Below are 18,698 nucleotides of genomic sequence, written 5' to 3'. Positions count from 1 at the left end.
AACGGTCAAAGTGAAGAAATAGGTCTTAAGATTCATATATTAAAATTTTAGCTAAATCCAACGGTCAAAATAATTAAAAGAAAATTTTTACCATACTAACTTGAAAATAAGAAAATTATAATCATGAAAACTAAATTTATATAAGTGAATAGATAACTACCATTACCAAAATTTTAACATACTCATAACTCATATTCATTATCATAACATGGATAAAAATCATATACAAGAAAGATTAGCTCCCCTTACCTCTATTCCAGACTTAATCTCCTGCTCCGAATTTGTTTCCCCGAAACCCTTCAGAACCTCTACTCTTCTTGCAACTAAAAATTTCTCCCTAACTCTTTCTTCTCTATTTCTCAAGCTCTCACTTGATTCCTCTTTTCTTAGTGCAAAATACCCTTCCCTCCCATGGCTATTTATAGTAAAAAAAAATTTACTATTAATTAATATTTTAATATTATTTATTATTTTAATATTATTTAAAAATAATATTTCAATCATTTTCTCACCAAATCTGATCCTAATTTCTACCTACTACTTTCTTCCATGCTAAGGAATCTTAATGCTGAAAATTTATTTTTACTATTTACTTTTTACTATTTACTATTTACTTTTTACTATTCCATTAAAAAAATTTTACTAAATAAGTTACCAAAAATTTGAACCTTTCCTTCTAAAATTACTATAATTTTATATCCAAAATTTACAATTTTATATCCATTAAAATTATTATTACTAATAAAATACTAAAATTTACTACTATAAATATATATATATATATATATATATATATATATATATATATATTTTTATGGGTCTTACAGGTATAATACTTAAGTCCTATAAACTCTTTTTAATGAGATATTGACATGATAAAAAAAATATTTTATATTTTAAAAATTCAAAATGATGAAAATAAAAATAATACACTTTTATCCTAAAATGTACACTTCTACATAATTATTGAAAAAAAATAATTAAAATGTAAATTTTGTAAACCTTTTGAATAAATATTGTAAAATCCTTTAAAAGTGATTGGTATAATAAAACTAAAAAAGATAAAAAAAAATTATAAATAATTCCTATAATGTGGATGACCTCCAATTATTATGAAAATTAAAAACATAAATAATAAAACAAAAATATAATTGTGGAATGATTACCCAACTCATAACCCAACCATACGAAAAAGAATGGTGGGGAGGGCAAGATCGGTTTCGTCACATTTATTGGTGGGTCCACCAAACCAAACCCGGTAAAAACCGGATCCGGATATCTACGCGTATTCAAAAAGTTAACGTTATTATACCAATTTTCTAGTATCGGGTACAGACAAGCATAGCCACCCATGAAAGAGGCAAAACAAAAGCTCAACCCTGCAACCCTTCACTTGTGCTTCCAAATTCCCAAGCGTTCCTTTCGGTGATTTCTTCATTACTCTTCATTATATTCCAAGCACCACCTAAAGGTACAACCTTTTCTCTTATCTCAACCGACAGCTACATTTTTCTTTTCTGGGTCCAAAAGATCCGCTTTCCCTTCTGATTTTCCGGGAAGATGACTGACTGGGCACCGGTGTTAATCGGGGTGGTGCTGTTCGTGCTGCTTCAACCGGGTTTGCTTTTTTCCTTTCCGGGAAACGGGAAGCAACTTGAGTTCGGGGGCATGAAGACAAACGGCAAAGCTATTTTCATCCACACACTCATCTTCTTCGCACTCTACTCAATCCTAATCTTGGCTGTTAAAGTTCACATCTACACTGGCTGAACCGGTTGCCGGGATCTGGGTTCCCTTTCTCCTCCAAGGTATACTATTTGTTTACTGAGAAAAGAAATACCATTGTTGTCTTCTGCTTTTGCTTTGTTGTTGTTGTAACCTTAGTACTCAAATAAAAAGCAAATATTTTTCCTTTTGGCTATGGGAAATGCATAGATCTGCAGTTTTTTTGGTGGTTCTGTTTGCTGCCTTAGTATGATGCTTTAATCTGAACTAACTAACTTCCTTTTCAAGTGCCTCCTGGATCCAAAAGCTTGATTTTGTACTTGATGATAAGGGTTTTTTAGGTTAGTTTGCCATGATTGTAGTTAAAGCAATATAATATTTTTACCTCATGCAACATTATTTTAAATTCCCTGAATAATTTTTTTTATTGAGAATCGATTCTTGACGGAAAATTAAATATATACAATTATACATGTATATATAAACTATGTACGTGCTTTATTTAAAATTGTTTTAGCTAGTATTTCGTAAATATTTCAGAATGAATCTAACCATGTATAATAGTGGTTTTGAAGAAAACCAAAAGATTTATATTAGATGTAATAAACTTGTGGCTTAGGTGTGAACAAGGCCTTGTACCTATGATAAGGGGAAAGTTGAAATAACTAAATCCGAATTTTTCACTGAGATACTTCTCTAAGGCTTAGTTGTTAGGCTTTGTTCACTTCGAGGATATCGTAAAAAATGATTTAGATAAAATGAGTGGATAAATTTGAGGGTAAATTTTTTGTTGTTTATTTAAGTGAATTTAGAAGTAAATAAGAGTGAATTTGGAAATAAAATTTGTAAAAATTAGTAGAATTTGATTGATGTGTCAATAAAAAAATTGTTTAATTGGAAGAAATTAAAAATTATCAAAATGCTCTTAATTATTAAAGTAATGTTAAATAATAATTTTTAGTGTTATATTTAATTGTAAAAATATTTATAAAGAGTAAAATATTAATGTTAATTATTAAAATTAATTTTAAAAATGTAAAAAGTTATAATTTAGTAAAATGAAATTATTTTTAAATTTAATATTTTTGAAAAAACAATTTTAAAGGTAGTTAGAGTATTACATGATATAATGAAGTGCAAACATAATAACATATAAATATATTTGTCATAATTTATGATGAAGTTGCTTTGGTGAAATATGTAAGCAATCTATTGAAACGATATTGTATTGGCATCCATATTACGTGTATTGTATGAGATGAATGTGAAGATAGAAAGTCGAAGCATTGTTTGAATAAATTATCATCTTGAATGTTCATAGTTCATAATAAGTTTTGAATTTCTTCTGAAGTTGCATTAAATGAATGAGTCATGACTGTTAACAGTGAATTTCGACGTTCCATGGCCTGAATTTGTTGTTCAAGAATTGCACAAAGCTTATTCTTTTAGTAATTTTCTTTTTCTATTCATCAATGATTCGAAAATCCATCTGAATTGCAATTCATTAAGTTAAATAGAAGTATGATAATTGATGTCAAAGCAAGTAGAATTGAAATATATCTAATGTAAGAAATAAAAAAAATAAGTCAATGTAAGTAAATAAGTCATATAATACTATCACCGAATAGTAAATAACTTAATCATCTAAATGGTGAAGAATTAAGTTAACATTATGATTCATGTTAACAAATTGTCTCTTCATGTCGAGAGATAAGTTTGACAAGTTATCTTTAATACGCTGAACTTGTCTCTACTTTTGTTTCATATCATGCATTATGTGTTGCAAGTCTTGTACCCCTTTCCAGATTTGGGTCATCATAATAGAATTTGAAGGATATCGAGGAGGTTGCACAGGGTTCTCATGTTGAAGACTGATGTTGTGGTTGCTCTTCATCTTCATCATCACCGAAGTCGTGTTGTCAAACACCATTGACATTAACAATATTCAACCTCTTCAAAGAATTAGATGAAAAATGTTGTCTAGTGCCAATCTGAGTACTAGCATCGACATCAAGATGTACTCCAATGTATTGCATGATTTGGGTGATCAAGACACCGTATGGTAGGGGTGTATCACCAGTTTTGCATTTAAGCATATGTTACACGATGTGATGAGACCAATTGATATGTATATTATTTTTGAGCACCCATAACAAAAAGATATCTTCGTGCAATAATTTTGCAAAATTTTCAGTTCGTGGATTCAACATGTGCACAATAACATAATGCATAAGTGTATAATTAATATTCAAACAACCAACCGTTTTAACACGTTGACCCTACATTTCTGGTCTAACCATAGTAGCCAATGCCATCTCAAGGGCATAGGGAAAGTCATTTGGGATATTTGCGAAACACAATTTCTAACCCTTGTACTTCATATTAGCACCATTAATCAAATCAGCAGGTTTCAATCTAATTCTTCTCTAGTTAATCTCATTGAGAAGATATCCATTTTCAGAAATCCTCATATTTGAATAAAACACTTTGATCAAATCTGGATAGAAAGGTCGCTCCAATGTAAGAAAATCTACCACTCCTATGTTGAAAATATAAGTTTGACGCGGCAAATGATTCGAAATTCATGCTTTTTGGAACAACAATATTTCTTGTGTAGAAGTCAGTGACATAGTGTTCCTTCTTATGACTGTCACTAAAGAAACGATACTGATGTAAGTAACAAATGGTTTGACATATGTAAGAGCTTTTGTCTCAGTTGTGAGTTCTTTTCCTTTACAGCTTTTTTTAGGCTTTTTAGATGATGATGATGTCACTTACCAATAACTTCAACAAAACAAAAAATAAGACCAATAACAAGTTAAGTCATAAGAACAATTCAATATTAATAATAACAAGATCATTCACAAACTATTATGAGTCATAACCATTACTTAAATATTATAGAATATTAAAAAACAAGTCATAATTACAAGAACTAAAACTATGGCATTGACACCTGTGGTCAGTCACCTTCCATCATCATTTTGCATAACTTATTCCACCTCTTATATAGTGGAAGTCCCATCAATCTTTTTGTACATGTCAGATTTCCACATAGGAAATCATAACATTGCTCTAGGAAGATTTCATCTGAAATATTCATTGCACTCAGCATCACATATATGTCGCCCTCTGTGTATGTGAATGTAGGGGAACGACTTTGGATCTCCGTTTGGTTACTCATAATTTAATTTCTCTTTTCCATGACAATGACGTGTCGTTTGACCATGTTTGAAATCTTCTCAAAGTGAACATTGGTAGATCCCATGACATTTGTGAAGTCATCTGGGCTGGTCGTTAATTTATCAAATTGAGCATCAATTACATTAACCATAGGTGCTTTCCTCTTCGACCCTCGTGAGGATGAAGTTCCTCCAGATGGGACGGAAGGCACATATTGAGTTTGGCCTGGACTACACTCATCCACAGATGGGGGAGATGGTGGAGTTGGGTCTATAAACCCTATATAGATGGGTTGCACCCAGCTAGAACGTATGTGAACACAATACAATCAGTCTTTCCTTTTCCTTCTAAACAGTACAATCCTCGAAAGTGAACACAATGTTAACCTTGTCTGGAGAAAATAGATAGAAGAAAAAACAAGGAGAAGGGCAACACAACACAACACAAAACAAGGAGAAAAAACACTGTATTGTCCAGGGTGTAGCTCATCTATCCAAGGTTTACAGACCCAACTCCACCATCTCCTCCATTTGTGGATGAGTGTAGTTCAGGCTAAACTCAATCTGTGTCTTCCGTCCCATCCGGAGGAACTTCATCCTCACGAGGGTCGAAGAGGAAGGCACCTATGGTTGATGTAATTTGATAAATTGACGACCATCCTAGATGACTTCACAGATGTCATTGGATATACCAATGTTCACTTTGAGAAGATTTCAAAAATGGTCGAACGACAAGTCATTGTCATGGAAAAGAGAAATGAAATTTTGAGTAACCAAACAGAGATCCAACGTCGCACCCCTACATTCACACATAGGGCGACATATATGAGATGCTGAGTGCAATGAATATTTGAGATGAAATATTCCTAGAGTAATGTTATGATTTCTTATGTGGAAATCCGGTATGTACAAAAAGATTGATGGTACTTCCACCACATAAGAGGTGAAATAAGTTATGCAAGTTGATGATGGGAGGTGACTGACCATAACTGTCAATGCCACAGTTTTAGTTGTATTGTAATTATGACTTGTTGTTTTTTAACATTCTGCAATATTTAAGTAATGATTATGACTTATAATGGTTTTTGAATGATCTTGTTATTATTAATATTGAATTGTTCTTATGACTTAACTTGTTATTGTTCTTATTTTTTGTTTTGTTGAAGTTATTGGTAAATGACATCATCATCATCCAAAAAGCCGTAAAGGAAAAGAACCCACAATTGAGACAGAAGCTCCTACATATGTCAGACCATTTGTTGCAAAAGTATTAGATCATCGTCGTTTCTTCAGTGGCATTCATAAGATGGAACACTATGCCATTAACTTCTACACAATAAATATTGTTGTTCCAAAAATCATGAATTTTGAATCATTTGCCGTGTCAGGCTTATATTTTCAACATCGTCTTGTATTTCAAGGAGTGGTAGATTTTCTGACATTGGAGCGATCTTTCTATCCAGATTTGATCAAAGTGTTTTATTCAAATATGAGGATTTCGAAAATGGATATCTTCTTAGTGAGGTTAACAAGAGAAGAATTAGATTGAAACTTGTTGATTGGATGAATGTTGCTCAGATGAAGTATGAGGGTTAAAAATTGTGTTTCGCAAATATCCCAGATGACTTTCCCTATGACCGAGAGATGAAATTGGCTTCTGTGGTTAGACCAGAAATGCAGGGTCAACGTGTTAAAATAGTTGGTTGTTTGAATTTTAATGATAGACTTTTGCATGACGTTATTGTGCACATGTTGACTCCGTGACCTAGAAATTTTGCAAAGTTATTGCACGAAGATATCTTTATATTGTTAGTGCTCGAAAATAATATACATATCAATTGGCGTCATCACATCATGCAACATATACTTAAATGCAAGGCTGGTGACACACCTTTACGATACAATGTCTTGATCACCCAAATCATGCAATACACTAAAGTAAATCTTGATGTAGAGGCAAACACTCATATTGCCACCAAACAACATTTTTCAACTAATTCTTTGAAGAGGATGAATATTGTTAATGTCAACGGTGTTTGGCAACACGACTTCGGTGATGATGAAGACGAAAAGCAACCACAACATCATAGTCCTCAACATGAGAATTTTGTGCAACCTCCTTCATATCCTAATATGATGACCCAAATGTGGGAGAGGGTACAAGACTTGCAACACAAAATGCAGGATATGGAACAAATGCAGGGGCAGGTTTAGCGTATTGAAGATAACTTGACAAACTTATCCTTTAACATGAATCGACAATTTGCGATTTAGTTCTTTACTATTCGATGATTTAGTTCTTTACTATGCGACAACTGAATCATAACGTTAACTCAATTCTTCACCATTTAGATGATTTAGTTCTTTACTATTCGATGATTGTATTACATGACTTATTTACTTACATTGACTTATGTGTTTGATTTTTTACATTAGCTATATTTCAATTCTACTTGCTTTGACATCAATTATCATACTTTTATTTATTGTCAACTTAATGAAGTGCAAATCAGATGGATTCTTGAATCATTGATGAATTGGAAAAGGGGCTTACTGAAAGAAGAAGAAATTCAGGCCATGGAGCGTCCAAATTCGTTGTTAACAGCCATGACTCCTTTATCTAATGCAACTTCAAAAGAAATTCAAAACTTATTATGGACAATGAACATTCAAGAAGATAAATTTATTTAGGTAGTGCTTCAACTTTCTATCTTCACATCCATCTCATACAAGACGTCTAATAGGGATGCCAATACAATATCGTTTCAATAAATTGCTTACATACCTGACCAAAGTAACTTCATCATAAACTATGACAAATATATTTGTATGTTATTATGTTCGCACTTCATTTATATCATGTAATATTCTAACTTCGTTTAATTAGTTGTTTTTTCGAAAATATTAAATTTAAAAATAATTTCATTTTACTAAATTATATTTCTTTATATTTTTAATATTAATTTTAATAATTAAAGTTAATTTTTTATTCTTTATAAACATTTTTTTAATTAAATATAACAATTATCATTTTATATTATTTTAATAATTATGGTCATTTTGGTAATTTTTAGTTTTTACCAGTTAAACAATTTTTGTATCTATCACATCAATCTAAATCTACGTTAATTCTTACAAACTTTACTTTCAAATTCACTCAAATAAACAACAAAAAATTTATCCTGAAATTCATCAACTCACCCTTTGCTAATCATCTCAAAACAAAACCTAAATTTTTTTCATAAATAACCTACTGTACTAGGATGATAATAAACTTTTTTTTAAACAATCGAATTACCTGTCCAAATTCGATGTCTAAACAATCGAATTATGAACTATGATATATGTTATAAGACAAGTACTTTTTGAGAAGCTAAGTTTAAGAAATTTATATTTATTTAGTAAAATTAATTTAGTTAAGAATAATTTTAGTGTAAAAAGTTAGAAAAAATACAATTAAATAGTGATGTGACTATAGAAGAAATTAATTGTTTTTTTTTTCAAATTTTGATGTTTAAAATTACAGTTAAAATATTATTTAATTATAAATTTGTATTTTAAAATAAGAGAAATGATATGAATAAATATAGTTGTAAAAAAATATTGTCATGTAATAATAATAATATTTTTAAAAATAGGTAAGTGATATAACTTATTTTAGAAATGTATATTTAATTAATAAATGTTGAAATATCTTATTTTTTATTAAATCACTAGTAAAAAATTGGGTTTTTACAGCGCACATTATGCCACGGTTCATCGGAAACCGCAGCATAATGGTGCGCGGTGGCAGTTTTGTAAATAAATCGAACACATATGCCGCGGTTCCGTGCTGAACCGCGGCATATACTCCCGTCAACCATCCCCTTTGACGCCACGTGTGAATAAAAAATTAAATAACAGAGTATATGCCGCGGTTGTCCAAAGAATCGCGGCATATACCCCTGCCAATTTATTGCAGGGGCTGACTGAATCAGAGAATTTCAAAAGTTACAAGGGTATATGCTGCGGTTGCTCAGAGCAACCGCGGCATATACCGCAGTAACTTCTCAACTTCTCTGCCAGTCAGAGAATTTCAAAAGTTACAGGGGTATATGCCGCGGTTTCGCAGAGTAACCGCGGCATATACCCCCTGTCATCTACTGAAATTCCCCAAAAGGCAGTTGGGGAGACAGTGTGTTCAGCACGTTACAGGGGGATAGGCCGCGGTTCTACGAGCAACCGCAACCTATTCTCCTACCTGAAATAAATTTAAAATTAATTTTAAATATTTCGAGGAATATACCGCGGTTGCCCGCTGAACTGCTGCATATAGTTTGAAAATAATTTCAAAAATGCCATTTAGGTTAATTTTTGGGTTAAATATGTTTTTAGTCCCTAAACTATTGACCGTTTCTGGTTTTCGTCCCTCTTCCAAACTAAGGTACGATTTGGTCCTCAATCTTTAAAAAACGTTCGTTTTAGTCGAAAAAACGAACGTTTTGAGGACTAAAACGAGGACTAAAAACAAAATTTTGAGGACTAAAACGAACGTTTTTCTAAAGAATGAGGACCAAATCGTACCTTACTTTGGAAGAGGGACGAAAACCAGAAACGGCCAATAGTTTAGGGACTAAAAACATATTTAACCCTTAATTTTTTTAATCCGTATAGGCCGCGGTTGCTTGTGAAACCGTGGCATATACCCCTTTTATACCGCGGTTAAGTAGTGAACCGCGGTAGATTCCCCAGTCAGAGTTAAAAATCAAAACGTTGGAACAATGTCGTCTTCTTCATCGCGCAGTGCTGTGTTTTCGCGTTTCTTCTCCCTCCGAACCACCCAACATCTCAGATACCTCGTTTTTCACCGTTTAAACTCAAAATTGTTCGGTCATTTCTCATTTTTGACGATAAGAAACTCTTTTAACCGATCAAAATCGTTTTAGACGATCAATACCTCTCCGCTGCCATTTCGTTTTTTTGCACCAAACGTTTTCGCCGCCCCTGTTCCAGGTATTTATGCCCTTTTGCATTCTTAACATGATTTCTTCATTAGATTTTGCATAATGCTATAGTTTTGGTAATGTATGAAATTTCTATAGTTTTGGTAATGTATGGTATAGTTTTTCTTAAAATTTTGGTAATGCATGAAATTGCTATAGTTTTGGTAATGTATGGTATGGTTTTTGCTATAGTTTTGGTAATGTGTGTTGTAGTTCTTGTATTATTTATAAACCTTAAAATATTATTCACTAAGTTTCAATGATATGTATGAAATTGCAAGTTTGATTTTTAGTAGCTTATCTTTTTATGTAATATTTAGGAATATGGATCGAAATTGGATTAATTTACCACGTATTAGTGCTGAGTACGAGAGAGGTGTAGAGAAATTTATACAATTTGCGCAACGTAATGAGGGGAGAAATGATGATGAAGTGAAGTTTAGATGTCCTTGTGTGAACTGTTTGAATGAGAGAAAGTTGAACGCAACTCAAATTAGAGAACATCTTATATGTGATGGTTTTCTAAGATGTTATACAACATGGATATGGCACGGCGAAGAAATGCATTTTCCCGCTGACTCTCAAACTGTAAATGTTACTGATTCCACCATGGAAGAAGATCGACCGGATGAAGACAAATTGGAGGACATGATCCGCGATGTTGGAGCAGAAAATTTTGCCAAAGCTCATGTGTATGAGACGATGTCGACTGATGCGGAAACACCTTTGTATGTCGGTTCAACTAAGTTCACACGTTTGTCAGCGGTGTTAAGGCTCATGAATTTGAAGGCGAGCAATGGATGGACTGATAAGAGTTTTACAGAACTGTTAACGTTGTTGAATGAAATGTTGCCAGATGGAAATACACTGCCCACTCGTAATTATGATGCGAAGAAAATTCTTTGTCCAATGGGTATGGAGTATAAAAGGATACATGCTTGTCCCAATGACTGCATTTTGTATAGGAAAGAGTTTGAATTTTTGACAAAGTGTCCAAAATATGGCTTATCACGATACAAGTCAAAAAACAATAGTGAAGATAATGGTCAGATAGAAAAAAATGGATCTGCTTTGAAAGTAGTTTGGTATCTTCCAATAGTGCCCAGACTTAAGCGTTTGTTTGCGAATCCCAAAGATGCTAAAAATCTTAGATGGCATGCAGATGAGAGAAAAATTGACGGGCTGCTTCGTCATCCAGCTGATTCAAAACAATGGAAAAATATTGATCGACAATTCCCCGAATTTGGTAAAGAGTGTAGAAATCTTAGGCTTGGTTTAGCCACTGATGGAATGAACCCATTTGGTAATCTGAGTACCAATCACAGTTGTTGGCCAGTTATATTGATAATTTACAACTTATCTCCTGCATTGTGCATGAAGAGGAAGTACATGATGTTGTCTATGATGATATCTGGTCCAAAGCAGCCTGGAAATGACATAGATGTTTATCTAAGCCCACTAGTTGAAGACTTGAAGGTTTTGTGGGTTGATGGGGTTGAAATATTTGATGCATTCGCTTCATAGACTTTTATGATGCGTGCAATGTTATTTTGCACCATTAATGACTTTCCTGCTTATGGTAATTTGTCAGGATACAGTGTCAAGGGTCATAAAGCGTGTCCTATATGTGAAGAAAACACTGCAGCTCATCAATTGAAACATGGAAGAAAGACGGTGTATCTGCGTCATCGGAGATTTCTAAAACGTAATCATCCATATCGAAGGTTAAAAAAAGCATTCAATGGAGATCAAGAGAGGGACGAAGCACCAAATCCACTTACTGGCCTTGAAGTTCTTGAAAAAGTTAATAAAATACATCATGTATTTGGGAAAACATCGAAGAAATCATCTGTAACGACCCCTTGGAAGAAGAAATCAATATTCTTCGATCTTCCATATTGGTCAAAGTTAGATGTTCGACATTGCATAGATGTGATGCATGTAGAAAAGAATGTGTGTGATAGCTTGATTGGTACATTACTCAACATTCAGGGAAAGACAAAAGATGGAGTTAATGCTCGTTTGGATTTGGTTGACATGAATATCCGAGAAGAGTTGGCACCCAAGGAGATTGGTAAACGTACTTATTTGCCCCCTGCATGTTACACAATGTCTAGACAAGAGAAGATAAGTTTTTGTGTATGTTTAAAGAGTATCAAAGTACCACAAGGATACTCTTCAAATATGAAGAGTTTAGTGTCAATGCAGGACTTAAAGCTTGTTGGCATGAAGTCTCACGATTGTCACGTCTTAATGCAACAGTTGTTACCGGTGGCTATTCGTGGAATTTTGCCCAAAAATGTTAGGCAGACCATAAACAGGTTGTGTTCATTTTTCTCGTCAATATGTAGTAAAGCCATCGATCCTACAAAGTTAGATGAACTTCAAGGCGAGATTGTTATCATCTTGTGTCAACTAGAGATGTTTTTCCCTCCATCTTTTTTTGACATCATGGTACATTTACTTGTTCATTTCGTTAGAGAAATCAAGTTGTGCGGACCGGTATACTTAAGATGGATGTATCCTATTGAGCGTTATATGAAGATTTTGAAAGGGTACGTTAAAAATCCATATCGTCCTGAAGGTTCGATGATTGAAAGGTATATTGCTGAAGAAAGTATCGAGTTTTGTTCAGATTACATGACATCAACGAATCCAATAGGAGTTCCTCGCACAGCATGGTTGAATAAATTTTCTACAAGTAAAAGCATCCGAGGTGTCAATGTGGTGACAAAAGATCGCGAAGAATTGTTGCAAGCGCATCTTTATATATTGAACAACACAGATGAGGTGATCCCTTTTTTGGAAGCACACAAAGCCATTGTTAAGAATAAAAATCCAAGACAATCAGAGAAATGGCAATTGATGGAGCGTAACAAAACATTTATGTCTTGGTTCAAATCCGAAATTGACAAAGAACCACATTCTTCTGAAACTTTATTGTGGCTTGCAAATGGTTTGAAGTTTGATGTCGTGTGTTGTACAGGTTATGAAGTCAATAATTGCACATTCTATACGAAGACTTTGGATGATAAAAGCACAGTACAAAATAGTGGAGTCAGTTTAGAAGCTGAGTCACTTCAATTTTCCACATCAAAAGATCAATCTCCTGTACTTGGATCAATGAGATATTATGGTATAATATAAGAGATATGGGAGGGTGATTACACCAAGTTTTTTGTTCCATTGTTCAAGTGTAAGTGGTTTGACAATAAGAGTGGTGTGAAAATAGATGACTCGGGTATGACACTGGTTGATTTTCGCAAGGTGGGTTACCGAGACGAACCGTTTATCATGGTACATCAAGCATGTCATGTTTTTTATGTCAAAGATCCTGCGTCTGACCATTGGTATGTTGCTTTTCAAGGCAAAAAACAAATTGAAGTTAACGAAGACAATCTGATTAATATTTATATTGCTGACAACCATTCATTTCAAACTACAACAAATTTGGATGACCAATCTGTAGTTGACGATGATGTACATGCAATTCGGTCAGATCATGATGAGGGAATATACATATGATGAATCCATATCTTTATGTATGAATTTTCAATTTCTGTATAAGTATTTTATTAATATAACATAAGTTTTCCTTTTATACATTTCCTATGATTACTATTACATGTTTTGTTAATTTATATGATATTACATAAGTCTTGAAATAAAATTTAATGTTGTTATTTATTTTGACAGATATATGGCTGATCATCCACATTCTTCAGGGGATGAGGCTCCCCCAACCAGATCCACTAGAGGACCCACTAGGATGAAACAAATATTGATCAGGAAAAATAGTGGTGAAAGAACTCCGGTGAATGTGAATGTCACCACGGGTGTGGCAACTGGCCCCCATGCAGATGACTTCCGATCATACCTTGGAGTAGTGGCACGTGATAAGATTAGCATTCTCATTCCATCTTTTGATCATGTGTCCGAGGTTGACCGGAACATTATTTGGAAAGATATATTGGTAAGTTAGTTAATAGCATTTGAATTAAAATTTGTTTATATTGATAATTTTGTACTAATACAACTTTATTATGTTTTTTTCAGATGACATTTGACATTCCAAATGTCACAACACTTAGAAATAAGTGTTTGTCAACTGTTGCAGAAAATTTCAGAAACTTTAAAAGCAAGTTGACATCAAGATACATCTTTGGACACCTTAAACATAAAAGTCCATGTAGTTCATATAAGTCCATTGATGAGGAGACTTGGCGGCTTTTTAAAGAGAGTCGGATGTCAGAGGAATGGCAGGTTAGTGTAGTTCATATTATTCAATTCCTCATTAGTAAATATATATCATATGAACTAATTAATTAATGTGTATGTGACAGGCAATTAGAAGCAAAGCACAAGGAACAAGTGCTCACAACAAAAACCCCCACCTATTATCTCGTGGTGGGTATAGGAAGCTTGAGGAGAAAATCCTCAAGCAAAAGGCAGATGCTATACCACCATCTCAGGGTGGTAGCCCTCCTCAGCCTCCTTCTCCACCGTCTAGACATGAGAAATGGAAGTTGGCCCGTATGCGACCATCGGGCACCTACTCTTCCGACACTGCACGAGAGATTTCTGAAAGAATTGTAAGTTATCACTATTCCTAAAATAATAAATATTGTCATTATACATACTACATTAAACTATTTAAAGAATAATGGTGTTTTGTAATGTTACAGGACGCCTTGGTTGAGCAGAGCTCCCAAGGCCAATTCACTCCAGAGGGTCGCCAGGATATTCTTACTGCTGCGATTGGACGACCTGAGCACCCTGGACGTGTACGTGCTGCAGGTCCTGGAGTAGGAATTACAGATTATTTTGGGAGCTCTTCTCGTCAGCCTTCATATTCATACATCGATACACAAAGGATGACAGAAGAGATCACAAAAAAGGTCCGACAAGACCTTAGAGAGGAGATCAGGGCCGAGGTGAGGGCTGAATTCCAGATGTTATACCAGCAGCAGTTTCAGAGCATGCGCCCGGTGCCATCTCCTATTGATCAGGAACATGTTATTCCTCCCCCTCCCACAGGTAAACTTAATAAACATTTATGTGCAATTATTTCTATCTCTTGTATAATCTAACATTTACTCTGACAGGGAGAAGCGGCAAAGGAAGTTGTTCTGCATCAGCCATCCCAGAGGATGACATGGACGATGGTAGTCCATGTCTGCTATACATTTTAGAGGATACTGAGATGGTGCTGGTAGCTCGTGGAACAGAGTTTAGGTCAACGACTGTATGTAATGGTATGCAACTATTAGAGGATGAGGTGAAGGTCTCAGTGGATGAAATGATCATACCAGATGCCTCGGTTCCTCTGTCCACAGAAGAGATTTTCACTGTGGAACAAGCATATAAGTCGTTTATCACTTGGCCTAAATTTTTGGTTAAACCAGTTTCTGACCCCTCGGTATGAAATTCTTCTTTACACTTCTCAATTTTAAAGGTTTTTGATGTCAAAACTTATCTTATCTTTTCATGTAACAACAGACGCAGGCACAAGAGAAGATTCCTCTATCTGAGGATGACCCTCTTTCTTCATTGCATCTACTTGCTGACATCCTTGATGATAAGCCTTTGGAGGTTGAGTATGATGCTAATGTATTTGGGGCAGGCTCTGAGGTCCCAATATACCTTAATAGCCAAGATGTCCGTGAGCTTGCGTCGGGAACACAAGAGTTGAATATTTCAATTATTCAACTATGGACGATGTAAGTCTATGACCAATTATTTATATATAAAATTGATTTATATATCAAGTATCCTTATATCAAAGTTAATTTTTGATTTCAGGTATATGTCTGGGGTCAGTAATAAGTTGGGGCGTTCTGATGATTATGGATTCATTGATCCCCAATCAATTCATGAATCAAATGATTTTGAGCAGATCAACATGAGTCTGATAAGAAGTTTTGGAAGGGGCAAGAAAATATACTTTTTGCCTTATATATCCGGGTAAGTGAACTTTGTTAACATAATAATGTTCCATATGTGATTTTAATATTTAATAGTTACGTTATTATGAATTTCAGGCGCCATTGGCAACTTCTTGTTATGTCTATGCAAGACAACTATGCTTTGTGGTTCTGCTCATTGCACAGGCCTCCTCCCACACAACTCAAACAAGCAATTGATTGGTAAGAACCTCAATGTTTGGACTTTCTTTGTTATATAAATGAATGCTAAAACCTTTTTTTATATACAGTTCTATTCCAGCAAGTATGATGATGGGTGGAAGATCAATTGTTAATAGTAGAAAGATTGCTTGGATTTCTCTCAAGGTTTGACATATGCTAAAGTCATACTTTGTTATAATTGTTTTATTTTAATGTTATTCACTAACTATTATCAACTGTGATGATATATTGTAGTGTAACAGACAAAATGGGTCATATGAGTGCGGATATTATGTAATGTATTGGATGACCCATATTGTTCGTTCTCACATCACAAGTCGTTGGGAAACGGTAATATTTAACTTTAACAAATTTTGATTTTTTCCCAAATGTTGAATTCATATACACTAATTAATATGAATTGTCTTTTGTAGAGATTCAAGACTACTACACCAGTTCCTGAGAAGTCACTATTATTCATTAGGAACGCTGCTGCGAAGTATATAATTAGATTATACAATAGCTCTTAGATTTAAACATTGCATTTGATTAGATTGAATTTTCTTAGACTTTGTAGTTTATTTGATGTTGAAATACATTTGAACATGTGTTTGTTATGTTCAAATTGAATTTGTGTACATGTTTTTATATGCAGGTCTGTTTTTGTGGTAATGGATATCACAAAAACAGACCTGCAATTTTAAAAAACTGCAGGGGAATATGCCGCGGTTCTAACCATAACCGCGGCATATAGTGTTTCGTTTTTTTTTTAAAATGAGACATATGGCCGCGGTTTTAGCACTAACCGCGACATATACTAGAGTATATTGCCGCGGTTCAACCGCGGCATATAGTGGATAAATTGTTTTTTTTTTTAAATAATTGAATTTAGGCAGCGGTTACGTAGACAACCGCGACATATTCCGCAACCTATATACCGCGGTCAGAACCGCGGCCTAAAGTCTCTGACTTACTACCGCGGCTGAATATGCCGCGGTTCGTAAACCGCGACGTATAGTGAAAAATAACCGCGGTAAAATCCCCTCGCTGCACTAGTGAATGTTGAAATTTTATAATTTAATATAAATTTAAATTAATAAAATTGCATGAGTACAAATTAGAAAATAAATAAAATTGATGATTTATATTTGGATAAAAATATAATTAAAAAATGGTCGAGTGAAAATATAAATTATAAATATTTTTGTATTTAGTAATATAAATTTTATTTAAAAATAAGTTAATAGAAGAATTTTGAAATTAAAATAATTTTGTCTGTTTTTTAAGTTAGTGATTATTTTTTAAATAATGTATTTGATATAAATTTCATGAAATTTATTGGACTTAATAATATAAATTTGAAGAATAATTTTCTTTATTTAATTTATTAAAGATCGATAGGTGTAATTTTAGTGAGTGTATAATATAAATGATAAATATGTTTGTATTTAGTAATATAAATTTATTTATAAATAAGTTAATAGAAGACTTTTGAAATTAAAATAATTTTGTTTGTTTTTGAAGTAATTGATTATTTTTTAAATAATGTATTTGATATAAATTTCATTAAATTTATTGGACTTAATAATATAAATTTGAAGAATAAGTTTTTTATTTAATTTATTAAAAATCGAGAAGTGTAATTTTAGTAAGTGTACAATATTTAGTTTTTATTGACAAGTAAAGAAACAAGATTTGTTTTTTCTAAAAATTGATATATTTGTAAGAAATATTTAAAAAATATTTTTTTTTTGCTGAAATGTAATTTTTTTAAAGATTTCAACTATATTTTTCATATATAATCATTTAAGTAAATAGATATTAGTTGATTTTCGTAAAATGTACATTTTTAGTTAAAGTGATCGTTATATAAATAAATTTACTGTAATTTAGTATTATATAAGTATAAGATAATTAATTATGTTAAGTGGGTCTTTTAAGGTTTGAAATATATTTACAATGATTTTTTTAAGTGTTTTAGAGTATGATAATATAAACATTTTCTTGACTGAATTCCTTTGTGAATATTGATCTATCCTCTAATTCTTGATTACTTTGATTAATTTTTGGAATTTTTTATTTTCTTGTTGGATTGAGACAAACTTGTGAACTTTGGTGGGTTGGCCAATAATTTGTGTTTAAACTCTAAAACAAATTGTTGTAGATTTTGATTATTACATTCAATCTATACACAATATTGATGTATGTGTTGAAATTATGGCAGGTATGTTTACAAACACATGAAAACATGAGAAATGAAGATTATGATACTTTTCATAGAATCCCCTTCATCCAGTTTAATGATGAATTTTCTAGAGGTTGAACTTATCCCGTGTTTACTACCCCTTCTATTAATAATGTTGTGTCGGTTTTATCAAATTGAAATATCCTATGTTTTATTTTACATGAGCATGTTATAGGACTTTTGCACTTTTGATTAGACATGATCTCATGGAAGCAGTTCCAGGCATTACACGTCCGAGGACCAAAGAAGTAGTGGATTGAAATAGGTGCAGTGGAAATTTGGTGAACTGAAGGTGTTTCACGAAGGTTTGAATGACAGAATGGTTGGTGTTTGGAGCCTCTAAACTCATAATCTTCCTACTAGGGAAGAAAGCTAGAGGAGATTGGGAGAATAAGGACACAAGATTTGATCCAAGAGTATAAGAAGTTGAAACAGGTTT

At 33.1% G+C, this 18,698-nt stretch overlaps 2 protein-coding genes across 3 annotated transcripts; both read left to right on the top strand.

Annotated features, from left to right (window-relative positions):
- Positions 1–1,310: 1,310 nt before the first annotated feature.
- LOC148197813 (uncharacterized) lies at positions 1,311–3,918 on the top strand. Of its 2 annotated transcripts, none has more exons than XM_088115213.1 (2): positions 1,311–1,808; positions 3,531–3,918. In XM_088115213.1, the coding sequence occupies exon 1, from the start codon at positions 1,561–1,563 to the stop codon at positions 1,768–1,770; it is 210 nt and encodes a 69-aa protein (XP_087971339.1). In that variant the 5' UTR covers positions 1,311–1,560; the 3' UTR covers positions 1,771–1,808; positions 3,531–3,918. The 2 variants fall into 2 exon arrangements, with proteins under 2 accessions (XP_087971339.1, XP_087971340.1); XM_088115214.1 differs by having other exon boundaries at positions 3,513–3,918.
- A 2,999-nt stretch (positions 3,919–6,917) lies between these two features.
- On the top strand, positions 6,918–16,039 carry LOC148197812 (uncharacterized). Its single transcript, XM_088115639.1, has 4 exons — positions 6,918–7,115; positions 15,389–15,609; positions 15,692–15,853; positions 15,931–16,039. The coding sequence occupies exons 1-4, from the start codon at positions 6,918–6,920 to the stop codon at positions 16,037–16,039; spliced, it is 690 nt and encodes a 229-aa protein (XP_087971765.1).
- The last annotated feature ends 2,659 nt before the right edge of the window (positions 16,040–18,698 follow it).

Source organism: Vigna umbellata, chromosome 5, assembly GCF_029865625.1.
Source record: "Vigna umbellata cultivar VRB3 chromosome 5, Vumbellata_1.0, whole genome shotgun sequence".
NCBI lineage: Eukaryota > Viridiplantae > Streptophyta > Magnoliopsida > Fabales > Fabaceae > Vigna > Vigna umbellata.
Note: the sequence above shows the minus strand (reverse complement) of the source record. Positions and strands in the feature narration are given on the sequence as shown.